The sequence below is a fragment of the Macaca fascicularis genome, chromosome 4, assembly GCF_037993035.2.
Source record: "Macaca fascicularis isolate 582-1 chromosome 4, T2T-MFA8v1.1".
In the NCBI taxonomy this organism is placed as follows: domain Eukaryota; kingdom Metazoa; phylum Chordata; class Mammalia; order Primates; family Cercopithecidae; genus Macaca; species Macaca fascicularis.
The window spans coordinates 134793748-134815527 of record NC_088378.1 but is presented as its reverse complement, the minus strand read 5'-3'; the positions used below and the strand labels follow the sequence as shown (position 1 = coordinate 134815527).

Below are 21780 nucleotides of genomic sequence, written 5' to 3'. Positions count from 1 at the left end.
AGTCTACTGGAGATCCACAAGCCTAAAATGATGTGAAATCTTGAACATACGATCTCTGCAATACTACTTAAAATGACTGGGATTAAAATGACTATTGGAACCTCATACAATATTTAGAATCAGACCACAGCAGCAATTTCAACCATCAATGGCATTTTATTTTGGAAGTTTCTATGTATTACATAGGTATTAACTTCCTTCCTCTCCTCCTCCTCCCCACAAAATCCAGAAAGTTATTTTTGTACATAAACAACTGAACATATAAAAATCTCGGACTAATTTCTCTAAAGTCTTGGGTTAAAAGAACTTGAGTGGCGCTTCTCCTTTCTGAGAGGACTACTTCTTAAGGAGGATTCATGGTCTGTCCTTTGCTTACTACAGATTTCTCCTCTTCTCTGGGAAAAAGATGGTCAATGTTTCTGCTTCCTTTTAATAAATTAATTTCTTGATTATTATACATTATTATTCCCCACTTGACACCTTCTTAGAAACTTGATTGTTGGATGCATTTTTCATTTGGCAAAAATTCAATGTGGCTTTGCGTGGGATGTCTGAAGTGTCAGAAACAGCAGTGTTGATGTTCTGGTTTTGAGAGGGAAAATATATATAGAGATGCATACATTCCCTAGAAGAACAAATGTAAGACTGAAATAGGGTAAATAGGGTGTGCACAGAGTTAAAAGGGCTGATAGACACTACTTGGTTTGGAATTCTGTGACTGTCAACAATCAAGGACTGCAGTGTAGGCCAGAATACAAATCTCCTTAGGAAGAAGTTTGGTTAGGCAAAACCACTGAGAAAAGACAGTGTCTGCTACATTGTTCGAAGTATATCAGAGCAGACATGCACAAGACACAGCATTATGAGTCATGTGTAGTAAGTAGTCACCTATCGATAAACAGGGGCATTTGTGCAAATGCTCTGGCAACCTAGGCACTGGGGGAAGAGAAAAGAAGCATCCTATTAAAATGTACTTCCATCTCTAACTCTCCCAAGACCCCAGGCCTCCTAAGCTTCATGATTTGCAAAGCCAAAATGAAATTTAGCATTACATGTCATTCTATGTCATCTGGAAGCTGGTCCACTGGGGCCATCTCAGAAGAGCTGCTCAAGAGGGTAGCAAGTCTACCCAGAAGGGTATGCCTTAATGATCTTCACATCATCCACAGGGCGGTCCTGGGAGTTTGTTTCTACCATTCCCACGCGATTCACCATTCCTATGCCCTGGCACACTCGGCCAAAAATGGTGTGTTTGCCGTCGAGCCACTGGGTCGGGGCGAGGGTCACAAAGAACTGGCTGCCATTGGTGTCTGGCCCCGCATTGGCCATTGCGAGAATTCCAGCCCCTGGTGGGAAAAGGGAAGAAAGGAAAGAGTATGAATAACCCCACAGGTCCAGTGTAGAGCTGCTGCCCCAGCCTAGGGATGAAAAAGAAGCCAGGACTTTGTTCTGGCCTCTGTCCAGACCCGGACAACCACTCAAGGCAGGCTTTCTGCCCTGTTCAAAGGCCATCACTACACTACTCTGACGACTTCATCTTCCTTGTCCTCACCTATTCCCCAGCCTTGACCCCTGATGCTCCTCACTAACTGTGGACCATGTTCCTGACTGCCCTCAAAAACCCAGCAAGGTTTCCTGTTTCTTTGAGGACACTTTTGATATCCTATGACCTTTAACAAATAGTTAGAGTCTAGAACACCCCGACCAGCACTCAGAATTGCTCAGAACTTTGTGAGAGGCGCCGCTTTCTCTAATCCACCAGGGCACTTCATGGCGCCATGGCTGGGCAGTTATCTGGCACCATGCCACGGTGTCAGGCATTCACCTTGAATCATGGCCAAAAGAGTGAGCTTTTAAAATCCCCGTTCCTAACCAGTCCAGCCAAATTATACACTTACCCGTGAATTTCAAGTCAGGATGAAGTTCATCTTCAAACTGTTTGCCATAGATAGATGCACCACCTCGACCTGCCCGATTAGAAGATGATACATGAATCAGCCAGTCACACATTCTATCTCACAGCAAGAGTGATGGCCCAGGGTCAAAGGACTTCTCAGAGTGGAGGAAAGGAAAAGGCAGTGACACCTACCCCACTGCTAGGCATATTGCAACTACAGAATCTAGCACAAATAGCATATTCAAATCATTGGTTTCATTCCAATAAGACTTTCCTTTTCAAAATAATGCTATTTTTTCCTGCACATTAAAATAATACATGTTCACTATCAAAAAGGTAGAAAACATAGAACATTATCAAAAGAACACTAAAATCCCCTGTAACCTAACCATCTAGAGATAACCACCATTCATAATCTGATGTGTTAAGAGGTTTCTTGATTTTTAACATTTTTATGAGTATTTTAGACATGAGTGCCCCAAGTCCCAACCCTGTGCCCATCACAGACATTGCTAATCAATCAGTATTCTTCCCTGCTCAGATAGATTTGCCTCTGAACGTTACCAACCCAGAACTCAGGCAGCCATTATTAATTAATCAGTAATAGCCCAAGAGTTGAAACCTATTTGCCACCCTTAACCTAGATGATGGAAAATAAAATTCATTTAAGTTAAAGCTATCCAGCTGAAGGAGAAATAGGGACAGTGGTAAGTGGCAACATGGCAGAAAGGGACATTACAGTAGGCAGAGTCACCGAGAGGTGAGGCAGTACATCATAAAGAGAAAACAGGGCCAGGTGTGGTGGCTCACATCTAAAATCTCAGCACTTTGGGAGGCCGAGGTGGGAGGACTGCTTGAGGCCAGGAGTTTGAGCTGGGCAACAGAGCGAGACACTGACTCCACAGATTTTTTTTTTAAGAGATGGGGTCTCACTATGTTGCCCAGGCTGGTCTCAAACTCCTGGCATCAAGCAATCCTCCTTCCTCAGCTTCCCATGTGCTGGGATTATAGGCATGAACCACTGCACCTGACTGACAAAAAAATTTTAAAATTCAGCCAGATGTGGTGGGTGGCACATGCCTACCTAGCTCTTTGGGAGGATGAAGCAGGAGGATTGCTTTGAGCCCAGGAGTTTGAGGTTACAATGAGCTATGATCACATCACTGTACTCCAGTCTAGGCAAGAGGCAAAACCTTGACTCTAAATAAATGAATACAGAGAAAATGAAGAAACATGGGATTGGGAATTATTTGCTAGCAGCATCATCACCAAATGTTATTTATATTATGTCCACAAGAGCAGGGTACTGGACTGGATACCCTAAGCTCAGGCAGGTTTTGTTCTAAGAGCAAAAGGATGTAAGTTAGGCCAGGCACGGTGGCTCACGCCTGTAATCCCAACACTTTGGGAGGCCGAGGCAGGCGGATCACGAGATCAGGAGTTCCAGAACAGCCTGGCCAACGTAGTGAAACCCCGTCTCTACTAAAAATACAAAAAAAAAATTAGCCAGGCAAGGTGGCACACACCTGTTGTCCCAGCTACTTGGGAGGCTGAGGCAGGAGAACTGCTTGAACCCAGTAGGTGGAGGTTGCAGTGAGCTGAGATCACACCATCGCACTCCAGCCTGGGTGACAGAGCAAGACTGTCTCAAAAAAAAAAAAAAAAAAAAAAGGATGTAAGTTAAACATGGTTTCCTCACAGGAAAACATGTCATAACAGGAGGTAACTTTCTTAACGAATACTAATCAATTATGTAGTCAATCATATGCCTTACTGAACTACATTGGTTTCTCCAAGTTGAACGGTCATGACAAAACAGCCTAGAACAAAGTAAACACTGGATTGATCAACGGGTACTCTGCTTGCCCCACAGCCCAGTGCTGGCAGCTCACTTCCTCTACTGCCTGCTATAAAAGTAGCACCAAGTCCACCCCCAAGGCCCCTGGGCATGGCTAAGGTGTTTCCATGGTAAAAATCTTTTGCTTTACCTTTTAGTCGGCTTCACCACAGGGAGCCTGTCACAGCCCCCGTTTCCTTTCCGGAAGAAAATGATGTTCTCATGCAAACAAGAATGGGGGTGAATCCTAACAGACTAGGGGAAACCTCCCACTTGGCCCAGGCTACCTATGCTTCTGGAAAAATACTGAACCATACTAAACTGTGTAAAACTCATTCCAAAAATTCCAACCTGTCAGTATACTTCCAAACAGCAATTATATAACCAATACATTCCCTCTGACTTGATCCTCCCCTTTGCTTGGTCCTTTGGCAACCACTAGAGTCAAGGTTCCTGGCTGGGGTTACCAGAGACTAGAGAGAGGGAGAGGGTGTGGGGCCAGACGCCACACAGGCCAGGCTCTGCGTGCAGGACTTGAGTGAGCAAGTTAAGGATTCAGTTCAGTAGTACACTGTCAATCTGTGGCCTGAGCCTTCAAAGTGTGATCCCTGCAACCTGAGGGCTGCCAGAACAAAACCCCCAGGGCTCTGCCCTCTAGGAATGGAAAACCATCACATAAACATCACCACAAACAAGAAGTACATTAAGGAATAGGTCGGTCAAGAGTCACAGATGGGCCGGGCGTGGTGGCTCACACCTGTAATTCCAGCACTTTGGGAGGCTGAGACAGGTGGATCATGAGGTCAGGAGTTTGAGACCAGCCTGACCAACATGATGAAACCCCGTCTCTACTAAAAATAAAAAAATTAGCCAGGCGTGGTGGCACACACCTGTAATCTCAGCTACTTGGGAGGCTGAGGCAGGAGAATCACTTGAACCCAGGAGGTGGAGGTTGCACTGAGCCGAGATTGCGCCACTGCACTCCAACCTGGGCGACAGAGTGAGATTCTGTCTCAAAAAAAAAAAAAAAAAAAGTCACAGATGAAGTGGGAATCAGAGGAGACAGGAGGAAAGAACATGGAGACCCCCTTTACTCAATAGGCAGAGTTTTCATAATATCTTACTCATAATACGTTATCTTTTCATAACCCAATTCAACTCAGTAGGGTTTGCAGCAAAATGTCAGAAAGACAAATCATTCCAATTCAAACGTTCCTCTGGGCACGTGGAATAGGTGAGAGGTGGCAGAGGTACAGAGAATGATTAAAGAGCTCTCCAGTGCACAGCATGCTACGCAGATGTCAGTTATCAGTTAGAAAGTCAACAATTTGGAAGCTTTGCAGGTTCTGTGCCTGGTCTAGCACAGACACAATGAAGATAGGCACAGAACTGTTTTCTATTTTGTGTGTGTGTGTGTGTGTGTGTGTGTGTGTGTGTGTGTGTGTGTGTGTGTGTGTGTGTGTTTGAGACGGAATCTCGCTCTGTCACCAGGCTGGAGTGCAGTAGTGTGATCTCGGCTCACTGCAACTTCTGCCTCCCGGGTTCAAGCGATTCTCCTGCCTCAGCCTCCTGAGTAGCTGGGACTACAGGCGTGCACCACCACACCCAGTTAATTTTTGTATTTTTAGTAGAGACGGGGTTTCACCATGTTGGCCAGGATGGTTTCAATCTCTTGACCTTGTGATCTGCCAGCCTCGGCCTCTCAAAGTACTGAGATTACAGGCGTGAGTCACCGCGCCTGGCCAAGACCTGTTTTCTAACCTTTGATTACAGGTTAGAAAAGAACGTTCAAGATTCTTTTCTGGCCAGGTGCAAGTGACTCACACCTATAATCCCAACAGTTTGGGAGGCTAAAGGGGGCGGATCTCTTGAGCCCAGGAGTTGAGACCAGCCTGGAAAACATGGTGAAACCCGTCTCTACAAAAATTAGCCAGGCATGGTGGCGCGTGCCTGTAGTCCCAGCTACAGCTACTCAGGGGACTGAGGTAGGAGGATCACTCAAGCCCAGGAGGTTGAGGCTACAGTGAGCTGTGATTGCGCCATTGCTCTCCCGTCTGTCTCCAAAAAAAAAGATTTTTTTCCTCTGCTGACCTCTGTCCTCTCTTGGGATCATTTATTCAATGTATTTATTTCAGACACGCAAACATACAAAGAATAATATGACCAACATCTATGACCACCTCTGCCCCCAAGAAATAAAGTATTGCAAATCCAGCTAAGACTCCATGCACACACCCCACTGCAGCCCTCCCCAGCACTCATTTTCCTAAGAGCTAACAGCTGATTCAAAGAATCACATTTTCCTCTCAGGTAACCACTAGTCTGACAAGAATTTGGCATTTCCATGCATTTTCTTCTTTACTACACATATATGTATCCCTAAAAAAAAAAAAAAGTATTGCTGTTTTGCATGTTTTTAAGTTTACATAAGTGGTATTACACTTTATATATTCTTCTGCAATTAGCTTTTTGCTCACCACTGTTTGAGAGACTCACGTACTTTGTTCCAGGAGGGTCTCTGTCGTGTTCACCTCACTGCATGACCATAATGCTCTGTCTTATCTTTTCTGGTGTTAATATCGAGGATCTTTCCAATGTTTTGGCTATTATCGACCATGCTATAAAAACTAGTCTTATACTGTCTCTGAAACACAAGTGCAAGAGCTCTCGGGGGCCAATACCTCACAGGGGATACATGGGGTCATAGTTTGAGTATTTCATCATTGCTAGATTTTTCTAAATGCCTTATTGAAAAGGATGAACCAATGTGCACCCCTCCCCGCAGCACTCTCACTCTTACTGCTCTAGGTCGTTCTGTCAGTCTGAGAAGTGTGAGACCTCTTGTGGTGTTTTAAGCTGCATTTCTCTGAAGTTTGGCATAATTTCATGTTCACTGGCTTACTTAGCTTGTCCCCTCTGTGAACGGCCACTCAGTGGTATGACATTTTGGAATTGATACATACAGTCATCTCTTGGTATACTCAGGGCATTGGTTCCAGGATCCCTGTGACACCAAAATCCCTGCATTTCTCAAGTCCCGCTGCGGGCCCTGCGAAACCTGTATGGACCCGCATGGCTCAAACCCATGTTGGTCAAGGCTCAATTGTATATTATGGATAGTAATCCTCTGTCAGTGAATGTTTTGCAAATACCTTTTCCCAGTTAACTTTTTTCATTCTTTTAATGGGACCTTCCAGTGCACAGAACCTTTGCAGTTAAAATTCCTTAACTTCTTTATGATCTGTGTGTGTGTGTTTTTTTCCTTTTCCTTTTTTTTTTTTTTTTTTAAGACAGAGTTTTGCTCTTGTGGCCCAGGCTGGAGTCCAATGGCGCCATCTTGGCTCACCACAACCTCTGCCTCCCGGGTTCAAATGATTCTCCTGCCTCGGCCTCCCGAGTAGCTGGTGTTACAGGCACTCGCCACCATGCCTGGCTAATTTTGTATTTTTAGGAGAGATGGGGTTTCACCATGTTGAGGTCAGGCTGGTCTCAAACTCCTGACCTCAGGTGATCTGCCAGCCTCGGCCTCCCAAAGTGCTGGAATTACAGGCGTGAGCCACCGTGCCCGGCCTGTGTTGTTTCTTAAAAACAAAATGCAAAAAAACCCTTTTCTTGTCCCCATGACTCCTGTGATGTCCCTTCCTCCTCCTCTTAGTCACTGTGGAAACCTGTCAAAATGATGTCTAAGGCATGCGACATGATGCAGTGTCTTACACCAAGATGACCATACTTGGTGCTACTTGTCCCTGCCTCTCCCACGCCACAGTTGATGGGATAATAGATTAATATCCAGTCCCACAGATGGGCAGTGGCCTATAAGGAGATCCAGTGGGGCACTTGACACCAGAGGGTAACTGACCAATCAAAGCCTCTCTTCTGGCAAGAGAGCCTCTAACAGACACTGTCCGTCGGCAGTCTCCTGAGCACCCCCAACCTCCTCCTCCACAGCCTGCCTCAACCTCAGAGAAAAAAACGCAGGTGCTGACAAGTCCATTTTGCAGACAGGCGTGGCCAGATGACCCAGTTCAGACTTACTGATATAAACAGAAGTCGCTGAGTCAAGCTTCTGAGAAAGCTACAGCTTTCCTGATAAAAACAGACAAACATACTCTTTTGTCTTTCATCTACAGCTCTTTCCCCATCTTCCTTCTTTGAAAGTAGGGTGACGCCAGAACAGCAGCAGTCATCTTGCAACCATAAGACTAACAAGTTCAAGACCAAAGGCCAACACATTATGAATGAAGTGGAAAGATACGGCAAGCCCAGATCCCTGACAACTCTTCTGGGCAGGTGAAGAGATGACAGTAACTGCTCACTTCCAGACGTTCTGTTGTGTAAGAAAAAACAGCCCATGGGATTAGCTTTTCTGTTAGTTGTAGCCAAAAGCACTGCTACTTGACACAATCACTTTGTTAATATACCAGACGGGAACAATGCCCCAGTCCTCTAAGGGGCTTTGTGGTTCTAAAGATGCGGTCTTCTCTTTCTCACTTGCCTTTGGGGTCAGAGAGATCTGGATTCCAGTTCTGCCTCCAGCAATTACTGTTTAACCTTAACCAAGACACTTTTCTCCAAGCCTCAGTTCCCCCGTCTGCAAAATGGGAGTAGCAGTAACACTTACGTCTCACAGGCTTGTTATGAGAAGTAAATGAGACAGCATATGGAAGCCATTGAATGTATAACATGAGGCAAACACACAGTAGTGTCAGTGATGAAGAGCCCCTTTAACTGAGGTAACCCGAGCATGGTCCCTGAGAAGCAGCTGCTGGTCAAGATTCAAACTGCCACCTCAGGAGCCAGCCTGCCTGGGTTTATTCAGTTCCTCTGTTCTCCAATTTCCACCACTCCCTCGCTGCTTCTCACTCTTTGAGGAGAACCTTACTTCTTATTTCACTGAGAAGAAGGAATTTTCACAAGAGAACTTTCACGTGCTCTCACTACCAAAGCCCCTTCCCTTCCTACACCTCTACCCACCTCCCTTCCCTAAAACACTGTGTGAATAAACTGTCCATGACTATCCCACCACCACGTACCCAATCCTGCTCACCTTTAAAGAACTCAGCAACTACAACCTCCCCCTCTAGTAGACCAATTTTTCTCTTTCTAATGGAGCATTCCTGTCAGCATTTAAACATGTTATTGATATTTCCTATTTTAAAAAACGAAACTCTATTTCCAAGTATCCTATTTCTCTACATCCCTTCACAGAAAAACTCCTTGAAAAAGCTGTCAACACCCACTGTCTCCACTTCTCCCCATTCTCACTGGAACATGCTCCATTCAGACTTTTGCCCCTCACTGCTCCACTGAAACTGCTCTTGTCAAGGTCGCCAGTGACCTCCACGTGGCTATACCCAGTCGTCAATCCTCAGCGCTCACTTTACTTGATCCACACTCGATGTCACCCTTCTGCTTGAGCTGCTGCCTTCCCTTGGCTTCCACGGCTCCACATTCTCCTGGTGTTCCTCGCTGCTCACTGGCAGCTGCTCCTCCTGCGCCCCTCTGCTTTCACAGGTGTTACTCAGGCCTGCGCTGCTGTGTGAAGCCCTTGCCTTCCAACCCTGGCTCCCCACCCCTTTATCTTTCACAGGTGTTAGCCCAATAAACTTCTATCTTGGTGTCTGCTTCCCAGAGGACCAGAACTAACACAGCTGCTATCACCCTAGTTCAAACGACAACCATCTCCAGCTTGAATAGGAATAAAATCTTCCCACTGGTCTCCTTGCTTCCAGCCTTGCCTCCCTCTATTCTTCACAAGGTAGCCAGAGGGATCCTTTTCAAACAAGCCTAATCGCAGCACTCCCCTGCTTGAAACCCTCCATCAACACTGCATCACTCTTAGAACAAAATCCACAATCCTCACCACAGCTTACAAGACGCCCCACAGTCGGGCACTCTGCTACTCTCTGAGCTCTCTCCCGCCACTCTCTCAGGTGTTCCAGCTACACTGGCCCCTGTGCCGTTTCCTGCCAGGCACACTCTGGTCTAAGGCCTCTGGCTGCTGTTCTCTTCGGAGCGCCCTTGGCCTGGACAGTCTCATGGATCACCACTTCATTTCCTTCACAACTATGTTCAAATGCTCTCTACTTGTCAGAGAGGTTTCCCTAACCACACTCACCAAACCAGCCCCTCCCTCACCCTCTAGCCTAGTGGTTCTCAACAGGGAGTGATTTTGACCCCTGGCGACAGTGGGCAATGTCTGGAGACAATTTTGGTTGTCACACTGAGTGGTTCTATCAGTATCGAGTAGGTAGAAGCCAGCGTGAAGCTAACCATCCTTCAATGTGCAGGACTGCACCCCCTCCAACAAAGAATCATCCAGCTCTAAATGTCAATAGTGCCTAGGTTGAGAAATCCTGTTCCATCCCAGCAGTACCTTCTTTTTTCCATATCATCTGCCATCCCTGACAGTTCATTATGTACTTTTTCATTCTCCGTCTCTCACCAGAATGAGAGTTCCGCAAGGGCTTTCTTATTCACTGTTATATCCCCAGCTTTTAGAAGAGTGCCTGGCCTACAGAAGGAGTCTAATAGGTATTTGCTAAATGAATTAACAATCAAAATAAATAAAAGTCACATTCGTTGGAGCTCCCACTTTGTGTCAAGCCCATGCTAACCACTGTACCAACATCAGCTCATTTACTACTCACAGCCAGCCTAGGAGGTGCATGTAACCACACTCCAGACAGGTGAGCTGGCTCAGCAGGGTAACGCAACTCCTCTACATTTAGTAAGTGTTCATGTGAAGCACAAGGCAAGCCCAAGCTCCACAGTCCTGCTCTCCACCCTGCACCACACTGTCTTGCCATAGTCCACAGCTGGATGAAATTTCCTCAGATATGTCTTATCCTAGCTGGGCTCAAGAGTCCCAAATGGTCCCTGAGTCATGCTCAATCAAATCTGAGCTCTTCTGTCTAGGAGTCTCCATTAACCGGCCCCCTAACTGCTCTTTACTGTCCCCTAAACAGGCAGTTTGGAGATCTATAAATTTTGTAGAGGCCTTAGAATCACATTTGATGCATTTGTTCTAGGTGTGGAGAGGTGGCTGGGTGATGTCACAAGAGCCAGTCTGGAGTGGAAGATGTGACACCTGGGGTGGCGGGCTCCCTCCCTCCCCCTGCCTCTGTCACTCCTGCCCTGTACCCACTCTTCTTCCTAAATCCAAAATGCCCTTCCCTCTACTTCCCAAGACCCATCTCGCATATGCCTCCTTCCCATCCTAATCTCACTCCATTGTACTTTTCCCCTTATTATGAATTACTCCAACCTATATTATACACATAATCCACATCATACTATCATACATTTGCATATTTATATTACCCCATTCTAGTTGTTTCTTATAATGAATAGTTTGTTTCCTGGCAGGGCAGGGAACTGCAAGGAAAAAGAAAATGCCTTGGCTTTTAATGCTTAAGTGCTTCTCATAGGCCTTAGAATAGCACAGGATACCCAGCAGACTCTTGGCAAATACTCATCAAATGAATAAAATTAACAGAGCTTGCTGTTCAACACGTTAAATTTCAGGTGTTCCTGGGGCTACTAAGAGGAGAGATGAAATCAAAGTGAGAGTGACGCACAGGATAATCAGCATATAATTAATCACAGCAATCACAGCAGCTGGTGAGCACTGTGAGACCAAGTGCAGAGCAGGAAGAGCTAAAGGAAGAGCTTGCCAGGATGTTATGTCTTACAGAGAGGAGAGAAAGGTTAGTAGAAACAGATAAAAGATACTCAGAGGGCTGAGGAAAGAGCTTCTATAGTTATTATAATATGGGAAAATTGAAGGTAGAAAAATGGTTTAAAATGAAATGAAGCAGGAAGTCAAAGGGTATTTGAACTGACAAAGCATCTGGCAAAGATGTATTACAAGAAAGCATGTGGAAAGAATGGTTCCACAGTAGTCAGACTGAGGAATGGAAGTGCTACATCAACTTGCTGAAGAGCCCAGGATGTCATTTGCTGCCCATCTGAGATGTTTAGCAAAAAATGCGTCACCTAATCAGCTAGAAAATATGAACTAGTGACCCAGGAGAGCCTAACTCCTGTTTGCCTTCCACCACAGACTTGCCAGTGGGCTGCTCAATCATTCATTTTACTTGAGGCTGGGTGCAGTTATTTGAAGATCTTTTGAGTGATTCAATTTCATTAAAATTACAGCATGGAAATGTGACATTATGAAGGATCATGAACCAACTACAGAAATATAGAAAAGCTCTGGCATGAGCAACTCACACCTGAGTCACTTCCAATACTTGTACCCTAATCATGGACTCTCGGTTCACTGGTATTAAGAATTAAAATTTATTTCATAACAACATGACGGGGAGAGAGGAAGAAGACAGGAAAGAAGTACATCGACATATCGATGGAACCCTTTCAGACAAAGAAAGTAGAATGAAGCAGGACTAGACTCTGCCTCCCTGTTGTGCTGAACCCCTATCGACTCCAATGGGGATGGCACCAGGTTTAATAGGCCGAAGAGACCTAATGCCAGCAAATGAGACATGGGGTTTTATTGGGGACTTACATACAGGGGAGAGAGCCCAGTGGTGGCGGGCTGGACGGGAGAACCACAATGGCTTGCAAAAAGCATGCAGTTTACATAGCATTTCCACTTAGCACCTTCTCCCTAACAATATCTACCTGGCAAACTTCACTCAACCCAAAACTCAGGGCCTCAACCTGTGTGCGGCCCATGTTTCAAAGGACGAGCCAGGGGCTCAGATGTCCCTTTATAGACAAGGAAGGAACCTCCAGGTTGGCTACTCCTGGATTCCCTAGCTCAGAACACACATTCAGATGCGTCTGCTATACAGGGTCATTCTAAGGGTATGTATGCTTCAGTTATTGCTATCAGGCACATTTACCACATGCTCCCAACACCCAATAAAGTGAAGACACAAAAATTAAAAATTAAAAAGCCAAAAGTTCACCAGCATCAACGAAATAAGGGAAACAAACATGCTAAAATTGTAAAAAGAGTCAGCCAAGAGGAAAAAATAGAAAATTCTTCCACCTGTATTCCCTGAAACTAATAACCAGGAAAGAAATGTCATGCTGAGATTCTCATAAATACCCTCCAATTGTGAGAAGCCAACAGGGGAATGGGTGAGCAGCTCTGAAAAAGTTAAGGAAAGCCCTTGAGGGCAGAAGCCCATGCATATCACAGATGCTCGAGAGTGGCAGGGCAGGCAAGCAGGGCAGGCCACCTTCCAGGGTGCTGGGCCATCCTCGAGGACTACCCAGATCCTGGAGTGGTGACAGAGGGACACCACTGGATGGTGGAGGGGGCTCTGGGACAAGACTTTAATGGAGTCTGGGAAGACAGAACAGAGGCTAGCCCTCCGACAAGGGGCTCACTCAGCATGAGCTGAGCTCCGGTTCTCTCCTGCACCTCTTCAGGGTAGAATAGAATAGAGAGAAAGCAACCTAACATTTGAAGTGGGGAAGACAACCAGTTCCACGTAAGTGGGGAGAATGACAAGGAGACTCCACACACTGTATCTGAGCAAGTAAAAGGTGGGGATAATGTAGGTGCTGACATCAAGCATGGATAAGATGAAAACAAATGGCATGGAAACTAGGCAAACATACCACAACCAACAGAAGGACAGAAAGAAGGAGGGGAGGAAGGAAAAGAAAACCCAGGAACTCAGTCTGGGAGAAAGTGGCTTCTCCATGGCTATCTCAAGCTATGGATGATTCAAGAGAAGTAAAAATCTAATATAACAAAAGCTCAAAGACAAGATAATATGCCACAGAATAAGATGAAAAGATTGCAGAGCGAAGGAAACAAATTTAGATCCAAATGGCACCCGTAATGAGCTAGTAGATAAACTAGAGCAGTAAAGAACAAAATAGACATGACTGAAAATTGAGTAAGGCATAGAGTAAAGGTCTGAAATTATTTTAGTGAATACAGGGAAAAAAGAAAAAAAATCCTATCACACAATCAAAAGAAATGTGATAAATATGGAAGGCAAAGGTGATGAAACAAATAACTAATTTCCTGAAATAGAAAATCCAGTAAGTATAACAGAGAAAATACTCAGAAATAGAAATCAAAAAATTATCCCTGATTTGAAGGAAAGAGTAAATCTGGCCTCAGTATTCTCCAAAACCATATTCAAAAACCAGAAGGCAGTCAGGCATGATGGCTCATGCCTATAATCCCAACACTTTGGGCGGCCGAAGCAGGAGGGATACTTAGGCCCAGGAGTTTGAGACCAGCCTCAGCAACACAATGAGACCTCAACTCTATAAAAAATTTAAAAATTAGCAAGGCATGGTGGTGAATGCCTGTAGTCCTAGCTACCTGGGAGGCTGATGTGGGAGAAATGCTTGATCCCAGGGGATGGAGATTACAGTGAGCCATGATTGTACCACTGTACTCGAACCCGGGCCTGGGTGACAGAGCAAAACCCTGTCTCCAAAAAAACCAAACAACAACAAAAACAAACAATAAAAAACCAAACCAGAAGGCAATTGATCAGAAATGTCTAAAAAGATCTCAGCATACCCAGTTATGGTCTTTTTTTCTTCCCTTTAAACACTTTTAATTAATTTATGTATTTAGAGATAGGGTCTCACTTTGTCACTCAGGCTGGAGTGCAGTGGGCAAAATCATGGCTCACCGCAATCTCAACCTCCCAGGTTCCAGTGATCCTCCTACCTCAGTCTTCCAAGTAGCTAGGATTACAGGCATATGCCACCATGCCCGGCTAATTTTTTGTTTTTTGTAGAGATGGGGTCTCACTATGTTGCCCAGGCTGGTCTTGAACTCCTGAACTCAAGTGATCCTCCCACGTCAGCCTCCAAAGTGCTGGGATTACAGGTGTGAGCCACCACACCTGGCCTAAAAAATTTATTTTAAAAAAGGAATTTATCTCTTACAGTTGTGGAGGCTGAGAAGTCCAAGGTCAAGGGGCCACATGTGGTGAGAGCCTTCTTGCTGGTGGGGACTCTGTGAAGTCCCAAGGCGGCACAGTGTATTGCACAGTGAGGGGGCTGAGCATGCCAGCATGCTATCTCTTTTCAAGTATAAAGGTAACAGGCAGAAATTCTCAAACATAAATGAGCTTAAAAATACAACACATTCCAGCTCTAATAATAAAAAACCACTGGACAATTGTGATCCTTGAGCATTCTGAAACAAAACACAAAAAACCAACACACAAGAAATCCTGCCCTCCAGCACTTGCGAAGGTGAAAGCGAAGTAAGTTGTGAACACGAAATACACTGAAATGTAGGACCCCCACTGTAGCTGAAGGAATGATGAGTGCAGAACAGATAATAATAAGACTAACAACAAAAATTAAGGTCGGGGAAAGATAAGAATGGGTAGAAATTTAAGTACTAATTGCCTCATCTTTCACTGTAGGAAGTCAAATATTCTGTTCTCTGTATATGAAATTAAATGTAGTATGTTCTGCTTTAAAAACAATAGCATATATAATATATCCTATTTTTTGAAACTATTTCCATTTATCTTGTTATCCTTTAAACCAGACATCTGGCCGGGCGCGGTGGCTCAAGCCTGTAATCCCAGCACTTTGGGAGGCCGAGGCGGGTGGATCACGAGGTCAGGAGATCGAGACTATCCTGGCTAACATGGTGAAACCCCGTCTCTACTAAAAATACAAAAAACTAGCTGGGCGTGGTGGCGGGCGCCTGTAGTCTCAGCTACTTGGGAGGCTGAGGCGGGAGAATGGCGTGAACCTGGGAGGCGGAGCTTGCAGTGAGCCGAGATCACGCCACTGCACTCCAGCCTGGGAGACACAGTGAGACTCCGTCTCAAAAAAAAAAAAAAACCAGACATCTGAAAAGAAACACGTCTAGAATGATGGGCACCAAAAGTTAACACTGTTCCTTTCTGAAAGGTGGGATATTGAGGGATTAGTTAATGATGGTTAGAAATCTTTAGGAGCTATGCTTATGAATGATTTTTCCCCTTTTCTCTGCTTATATATTCTGTATTTTGAAATGCATCCATATACATTAAAACAAAAAACAAAAAACAAAAAAACACCTGAATGCTTCTGGCCATAGTTTAGATAAATCATGAGACAATTGAGAATGACAAAAAAGAACAAGACTGAGAAAAGACTCTGCCACAGAGAAAACCAAACTTGTTTAAAGGCAAACGAGCAGATATTAGCAGAGAAAAAGCAGACTGAGAAGCAAGGGCCCTTGAAATGAGTAAGTGTTCCACCAGTTCACTAATAAACCCCATCTAAATGCCAGTAACTCCCAAATTAATACCTCCATACCAGGTCTTTCCCTGAACCCCATATTCCTATCCAACTACTTACTCACGAGCATAGTTGGCCCTCCCTACATGTGGATTCTACATTCATGGATTCAACTAACCACGATTGAAAATATCAAGCATCTGTACTGAACATATATAGAACTATTTTTCTTGTCATTACTCCCCAAACAATACAGTACAACTATTTACATAGTGGTCACATCTTGCCCCTACATCTATTCTCTAAACAGCAGCTAGAGTGATCCTTTTATTTATTTATTTATTTATTTATTTGAGAGGGAGTCTTGATCCGTTACCCAGGCTGGACTGCAGTGGTACGATCTTTGCTCACTGCAACCTCCATCTCCTGGGTTCAAGCAATTCTCCTGCCTCAGCCTCCCGAGTAGCTGAGATTACAGGTGCCCACCACCCTGCCTGGCTAATTTTTGTGTTTTAGTAAACACAGCATTTCACCATGTTGGTCAGGCTGGTCTTGAACTCCTGACCTCAAATGATGCAACTGCCTCGGGCTCCCAAAGAGCTGGGATTACAGGCCTGAGTCACTGTGCCCAGCCTAGAGTGATCCTTTTAAAGCATAGATCAGATCACAGCATTCCTTTGCTCAAAACTCTCCAAAGGCTCACATCTTACTCAGAGTAAAACCCAGTCTCTACCATGCCCTGTAAGGTATCATACCTTATGATTTCCAGCACAGGTTCCTGCCTCAGGACCTCTGTGTTTGCTCTTCCCTCCATCCAAAATGTTTTCCCCCGAGTTACAAGGTTCACTTTCTTACTTCTTTCAGATCTCTTCTCCAATCATGTCAGAGAGGAGTTCCTTGACTTTTCTACTAAAATTCCATCCCCACACCCTTTTCCTGCTTTATAGAGAGCAAGAATTCTGTCTCTTTCTTTATAGGTATCTCCCTAGAGCTTAAAAAAGTATCTGACACAAAACAGACACTCATTTGTTAAATGAATGAATCGATAAAAGAACCCAGGATTTTATTATTCTCAAAATATTATAAAGTCTTTCCTTTTTATTGATCAGACTACTTGCATCACTATAATTCAGACAAATATTATTTGTTCTTAGTAAGCAGTACATGTAAGTTACGAAAATCTCTACCAAGCCTAGGAATAAAGGTTGGTTTCTGGTCAATTCCACACATGTGTGTTTGATGAAGGAAGGAGTTGTCACCAGAATCAACCAACACAGACCTTAGTCAGTGGAAAAGAGAGCTCTGGCTGCCTTATCGCCTATTTATGAGACTTCAGAAACTAATGTTGGCTTTAGAAAAAAAAGACAAAAAAGAAAAAAAAAAAAAAAAGAAAACATAAACTAATGTTGGCTTAACTGTACCTGTCCCTGTTGGGTCACCTCCTTGGATCATGAAGTCTTTGATAATTCTGTGGAATTTTGTGCCATTGTAGTAACCTCGACGAGCCAACTCAGCAAAGTTCTTACAGGTCTTTGGAGCATGCTTCCAGTACAGCTCCAGCACAATGATTCCCATGCTGCAGAGGGAGAGGACAACAGCTCCAGTAAAGAACAAGGTCAGGGCAGACAGGAATATTACGGGACTGCTCCAGGACTCTTGCTTTTCAAGCTTGTAAGTCATGAAATTGTGATAACCACTGGATTTCATGCTCAGCAAAGGAAAACACCACAATGCAAGTAACATAAACACCAATTATCTTTTTTGAGTAAAACATGCAGGTGTTCTGGGTACTTCTTTTCAGCAAAATTACAAGCATGGAGAACTCAAAATTCTAATACTCTCTCTCTATATATATATCTGACTATCTGAAACCATATAACCAACCCCTAAATTAGGAAAAAAATTATTACACTTAATTTTTAATTTTTTTAAAAAAGAGACATTAAAATATCAGGAGTTCATATTTATTTAGAAGTTTCTGGGTGGGGGTAGGGACTGGGTAGATGGAAAATAGGAAGATGTTTAATGAATACCTTTTAAAAACTTTTGTATTTTTGATCCAAGTAAGTATATTACTTATTCAAAAAATTTTAATAAAAGGTATAGTTTGTGTTTGTTTGGGAGAGAGTATAACAAAGGCAAAACCTGATAACTTTGAATCTTTGCACCTCCCAATAGGATGAGTGCTTTTCCTCCCCAGTACTACTAAAAGATAAGGAACAGGCAAGAGAAAGGACAGGTGCCTTCCCCTCTACTCCAACACATACCTAGACTTTAAGCTCCAAGGATGTGACAATTTTTTTTTTTTTTTTTTTTTTTGAGAAAGGGTCTCCTCTGTCACCCAGGTTACAGTGCAGTGGCACAATCTCAGCTAATCGCAACCTCTGCCTCCCGGGCTCAAGTGATCCCCTCACCTCAGCCTCCTGAGTAGCTGGGACTACAGGCACGCATCACCAAGCTCAGCTAATTTTTTGTATTTTTTTTGTAGAGATGGGGTTTTGCCATGTTGCCCGGGCTTGTCTTGAACTCCTGGGCTCAAGCAATCTACCTGCCTTGGCCTCCCAAAGTGCTGGATTACAGATGTGAGTTACGGCACCAGGCCAGATGTGAGAATTGAGTCAACTCTGTATCTCTGTATAGTCTGAATGCCCGGTGACTTGCACAGTGTAAACACTCTATTAGTATATGAGGAATGTGCTAGAAAATAGCTAACAGCCTTCCTGCCTGCAATTCATCTTTCACACTGCTCCCATTCAACACAGACTAACAGTTACTCTGTGCGTGGCACTATTTTAGGCACTGTTTCCCTCATGAAGCTTACATTCTGGTGGATATTTTCAACATACAGGAAGTAGCCATTTGGAAAGACAATCAGGAAGTACATATACACTTCTGAAATGTGCATACCTCAGCAATTTCAACTTCCAAGTATCCTCTAGGAAAATATACAAAACTGCCTAAGGATACAATATGTGCAAGGATGTTCATCTCAGTATTTGTCATAGCCAAAAAAAAAAAAAAAAAAAAGGAAGCAACTTAAATGTCCTTGAAATAGGAAATACCTAAAATATCAACTATCCATCCTATGGGCAGCTAGCTGAATTACTGAGTGAAAGAAAACCAAGTTACAGAAAAAACATACATAGAGTATGATCATATGATCCCATTTTTTTATGTTAAAAAAAGCATAAAAAAGAGGTTTATGTGTACATAGAAAAAGGTCTGGACAATTATCCAACAAACCGTTGATAGTGTTTTCAGGAAGGAGGTGGCTTTCACTTCTTACTCTGTATGTCCACATTGCTTGGATTTAACAATTTATTTTGCAACTTTAAAAAATACCAACAGGAGAATTCAGAAACTACAGGTTGGAGCCTGAAGATGTAGAATTTTACCATAAAAGAAGGTGGGGAAGATGGCCAGGGAGCATGAACAGCATGAGCAAATATAGAGAGGACTGACAGAACTCTGCTTTGGCTGAAAGCAGCAGTGGGCAAGAACAGAAAGGCAGAGGACCTTAGCTGGTCTCTGGCCGCTGAAGGGGGCATGGCAGGTAGACAAGGGCCAGATGAAAAAAATCACCTTGAATGCCAGGATTAATACGTTTTTACTTTATACTGTTAAAGCAGCAAGACATTATTAAAGGTTTTTGAGCAGGATCCCTTCCTTGTCCTATTTTGTAAAGATCACTTTGAGCTTTTTCCAAAGAGGCAATGAAATGAATAGAGCTAAAGAACTTGCAAGGTGAGACGGGCACACCAGGCTCCAAACGAGGTTCTTCCAGTTACTAGCTGTGTGGCTTTGGTCAAGGCTTTAATCTGTAAATTCGGCGTTTCCTCCTGCTAATATTGAAAGGGAGAAAGTTAAATAATACCTTCATGATTTGGGTTGCTAAGATTAAACTAAATGAGATGACATACAGCGGGGCATGGCGCTAGCAGGCTGGTTACCACATCACTCTTTGATAGTGGGGAAAATGTGCTTCTTCCTGTATTTTATTGGAATTTGTTTCTACAACTGTACTACTTATCACGTAATGTTTACATGTCTGTCTCTTTCAGTATACCGTAAGCTCCTAAAGGCAGGGCTGTGTGTTTTTTATCTACCGCTATCTCCTCAGAATTTATATCCTATGTGCCTGGCTTGCGGCCTCATTACACGCTTGTTGAATGAATGAATGAATGAACGAATGAATGAATGAATGAATGAGTGGACTGGAGGAAGGAGGACAATGAGGCAGCTGTTGCTGAGACCTCAGCAGAAAACCGCGCGGAGCTTGGACGCGGGCGATGGCGGTCCCCTCTCAACCCTCTGGGGGCCGTCTCGGCCGCTGCTCCACGCCCCTCCACGTGGAGGCCGGGCTCCCGGAGGAACGCGCCAGGAACGGAGACCCGTGGTGAGGCCCGGGCTCCGTGTCTCCTCTGCCAGCCCCAGAGGTCCGAACCCCCTCACCTGGTCTCCAAGTAAACGTTGGGTGGCTGCCAGGAATCTGGGGGAATTGCCGCCATAGCGAAGCCGGCGGCGGAATGCTTCTCTAGCAATGGCTACTTCCGGCGTCGATTAGCTGGGGACCCGCCGCTGCTGCACACTTCCGGTCCCCGCCGTTCAACCCTTTCGATACCAGGATTTGGGTGGCCAGGACGAGGAAGAGGACGGTCCCTTCTTCCAATGCCGGGAAGCTGAGGTGGGAGGCGAGAAGAAGCTGGGCGCGAGAACAGAGAAAAATGCAAACTTCATTCGCGGTGGTCTCCAAGTGGCGCCACTCTGGGCGATCTGATTGGTTCGTTTAGGCATGGAAGGCGGGAACAACCAGAAAAGCTAGGCTCTGGTTGGAGTTATGTCCTAACATTAAATTCGAAGAATTTCTTAGTCTCACAATTGGGCAGGGACGGGAAGGGGAGGCAGAGAATGAAAGGGAACAGTTTAGAGATGCCAGTAAAGAATTTTTGTAAGGCGCTGTACGATGTACACAGTGCTTGCACTTTCTTATCTCATCTACTCCACAAAACAATTCTGTAAGTAGATAGTATTATTCCCATTTTTCAGATCTGAAAACAGACTCGGCAGTTAAATACTTGTTTTTACATAGGCATAAAGCAAATCTGAGCCTGCAGAATCCAAAGACAAGGAGTCTGAGGAGAAGAGAGAGGGAAAGGGCAGGAAGAAAATGGGAGATAAAGAAAGGAAGACACAGGAGAAAGCAGGACAAAGGGATCAGAGCAAGAACAAGGCTTAACATCATTGGTTGGGATAGATGGTACCTGAAAGTTGTTAGGAGGGTTTGCGCAGGGCCCGAGGAAGAGAAGCAAATTAGAGGAGCTATAATGTTTGGAGGGAAGACAAGAATGAAATAGAGTAACTAAACTTATGCTGTAAATGCTTTGCACACCACTTAATAATGATGGTTGAATGTTTACTATGTGCCAGGCATCAAGCTAAGCATTTTATTGCGTATTTTCATGCTTAATCTTCAAAACCCCACAAGGTAGATATTACTATTCCCATTTTACTTTGAGGAAGCTGAGCCTTACAGATTAAATAACTTGCTTAAAGTACTACAGCTGGTGCACTTGTGCTCTTAACGACAGTTCAACTGTAGTGTCCCTAATTGTCAACAAGGAATAAGGATGTACAAGGTTGTAAAGATAAACTAGACAGTTTCTTGAGAGAGGAGCTGGGCATCCTTCATCTTTGTGCTCTTCTTGCACAGTACTGAGCACAGGGTGCTCAGCTTTTGTTGAATGAATAATGAACGGAACACTACATTTTAAACTGATAAATGCTAAAGTATAATTTTTACACCTCCTGCAATCTGAAGTTCATGCCCACCTTGTGGCCCTTGAGCTGGATG

General features: G+C 44.2%; 2 protein-coding genes across 11 annotated transcripts in view; one reads left to right on the top strand and one right to left on the bottom strand.

The window, feature by feature from the left end:
• Positions 1–136: 136 nt before the first annotated feature.
• Positions 137–20657, bottom strand: PPIL1 (peptidylprolyl isomerase like 1). Its single transcript, XM_015448794.3, has 4 exons — positions 20382–20657; positions 17351–17505; positions 1899–1967; positions 137–1346 (listed from the first exon to the last, which is right to left on the bottom strand). Exons 1-4 carry the CDS (start codon positions 20435–20437, stop codon positions 1126–1128), a joined length of 501 nt encoding a protein of 166 aa, XP_015304280.1. The 5' UTR covers positions 20438–20657; the 3' UTR covers positions 137–1125.
• The window catches only part of C4H6orf89 (chromosome 4 C6orf89 homolog), a 45263-nt gene continuing 44028 nt past the window's right edge, over positions 20546–21780 (top strand). For 6 of the 10 annotated variants that reach the window (XM_045390779.2, XM_074038206.1, XM_045390770.2 and 3 more), the window contains exon 1: positions 20546–20613. The gene's annotated coding sequence lies outside the window, so the exon portion shown is untranslated. Of the gene's footprint in view, positions 20945–21780 lie in introns of all 10 variants that reach the window. The other 4 variants (XM_074038200.1, XM_074038189.1, XM_074038192.1 and 1 more) reach the window with 2 other exon arrangements.

Coding starts and splice junctions, on each gene's coding strand:
- PPIL1 (XM_015448794.3), bottom strand. CDS start 20,437: ATGGCGGCAATTCCCCCAGATTCCTGGCAGCCACCCAACGTTTACTTG. Junction 17,506..20,381: donor AACGTTTACTTGGAGACCAG/GTGAGGGGGTTC, acceptor CTCCCTCTGCAG/CATGGGAATCATTGTGCTGG. Junction 1,347..1,898: donor TCCTGACTTGAAATTCACGG/GTAAGTGTATAA, acceptor TTTTCCCACCAG/GGGCTGGAATTCTCGCAATG.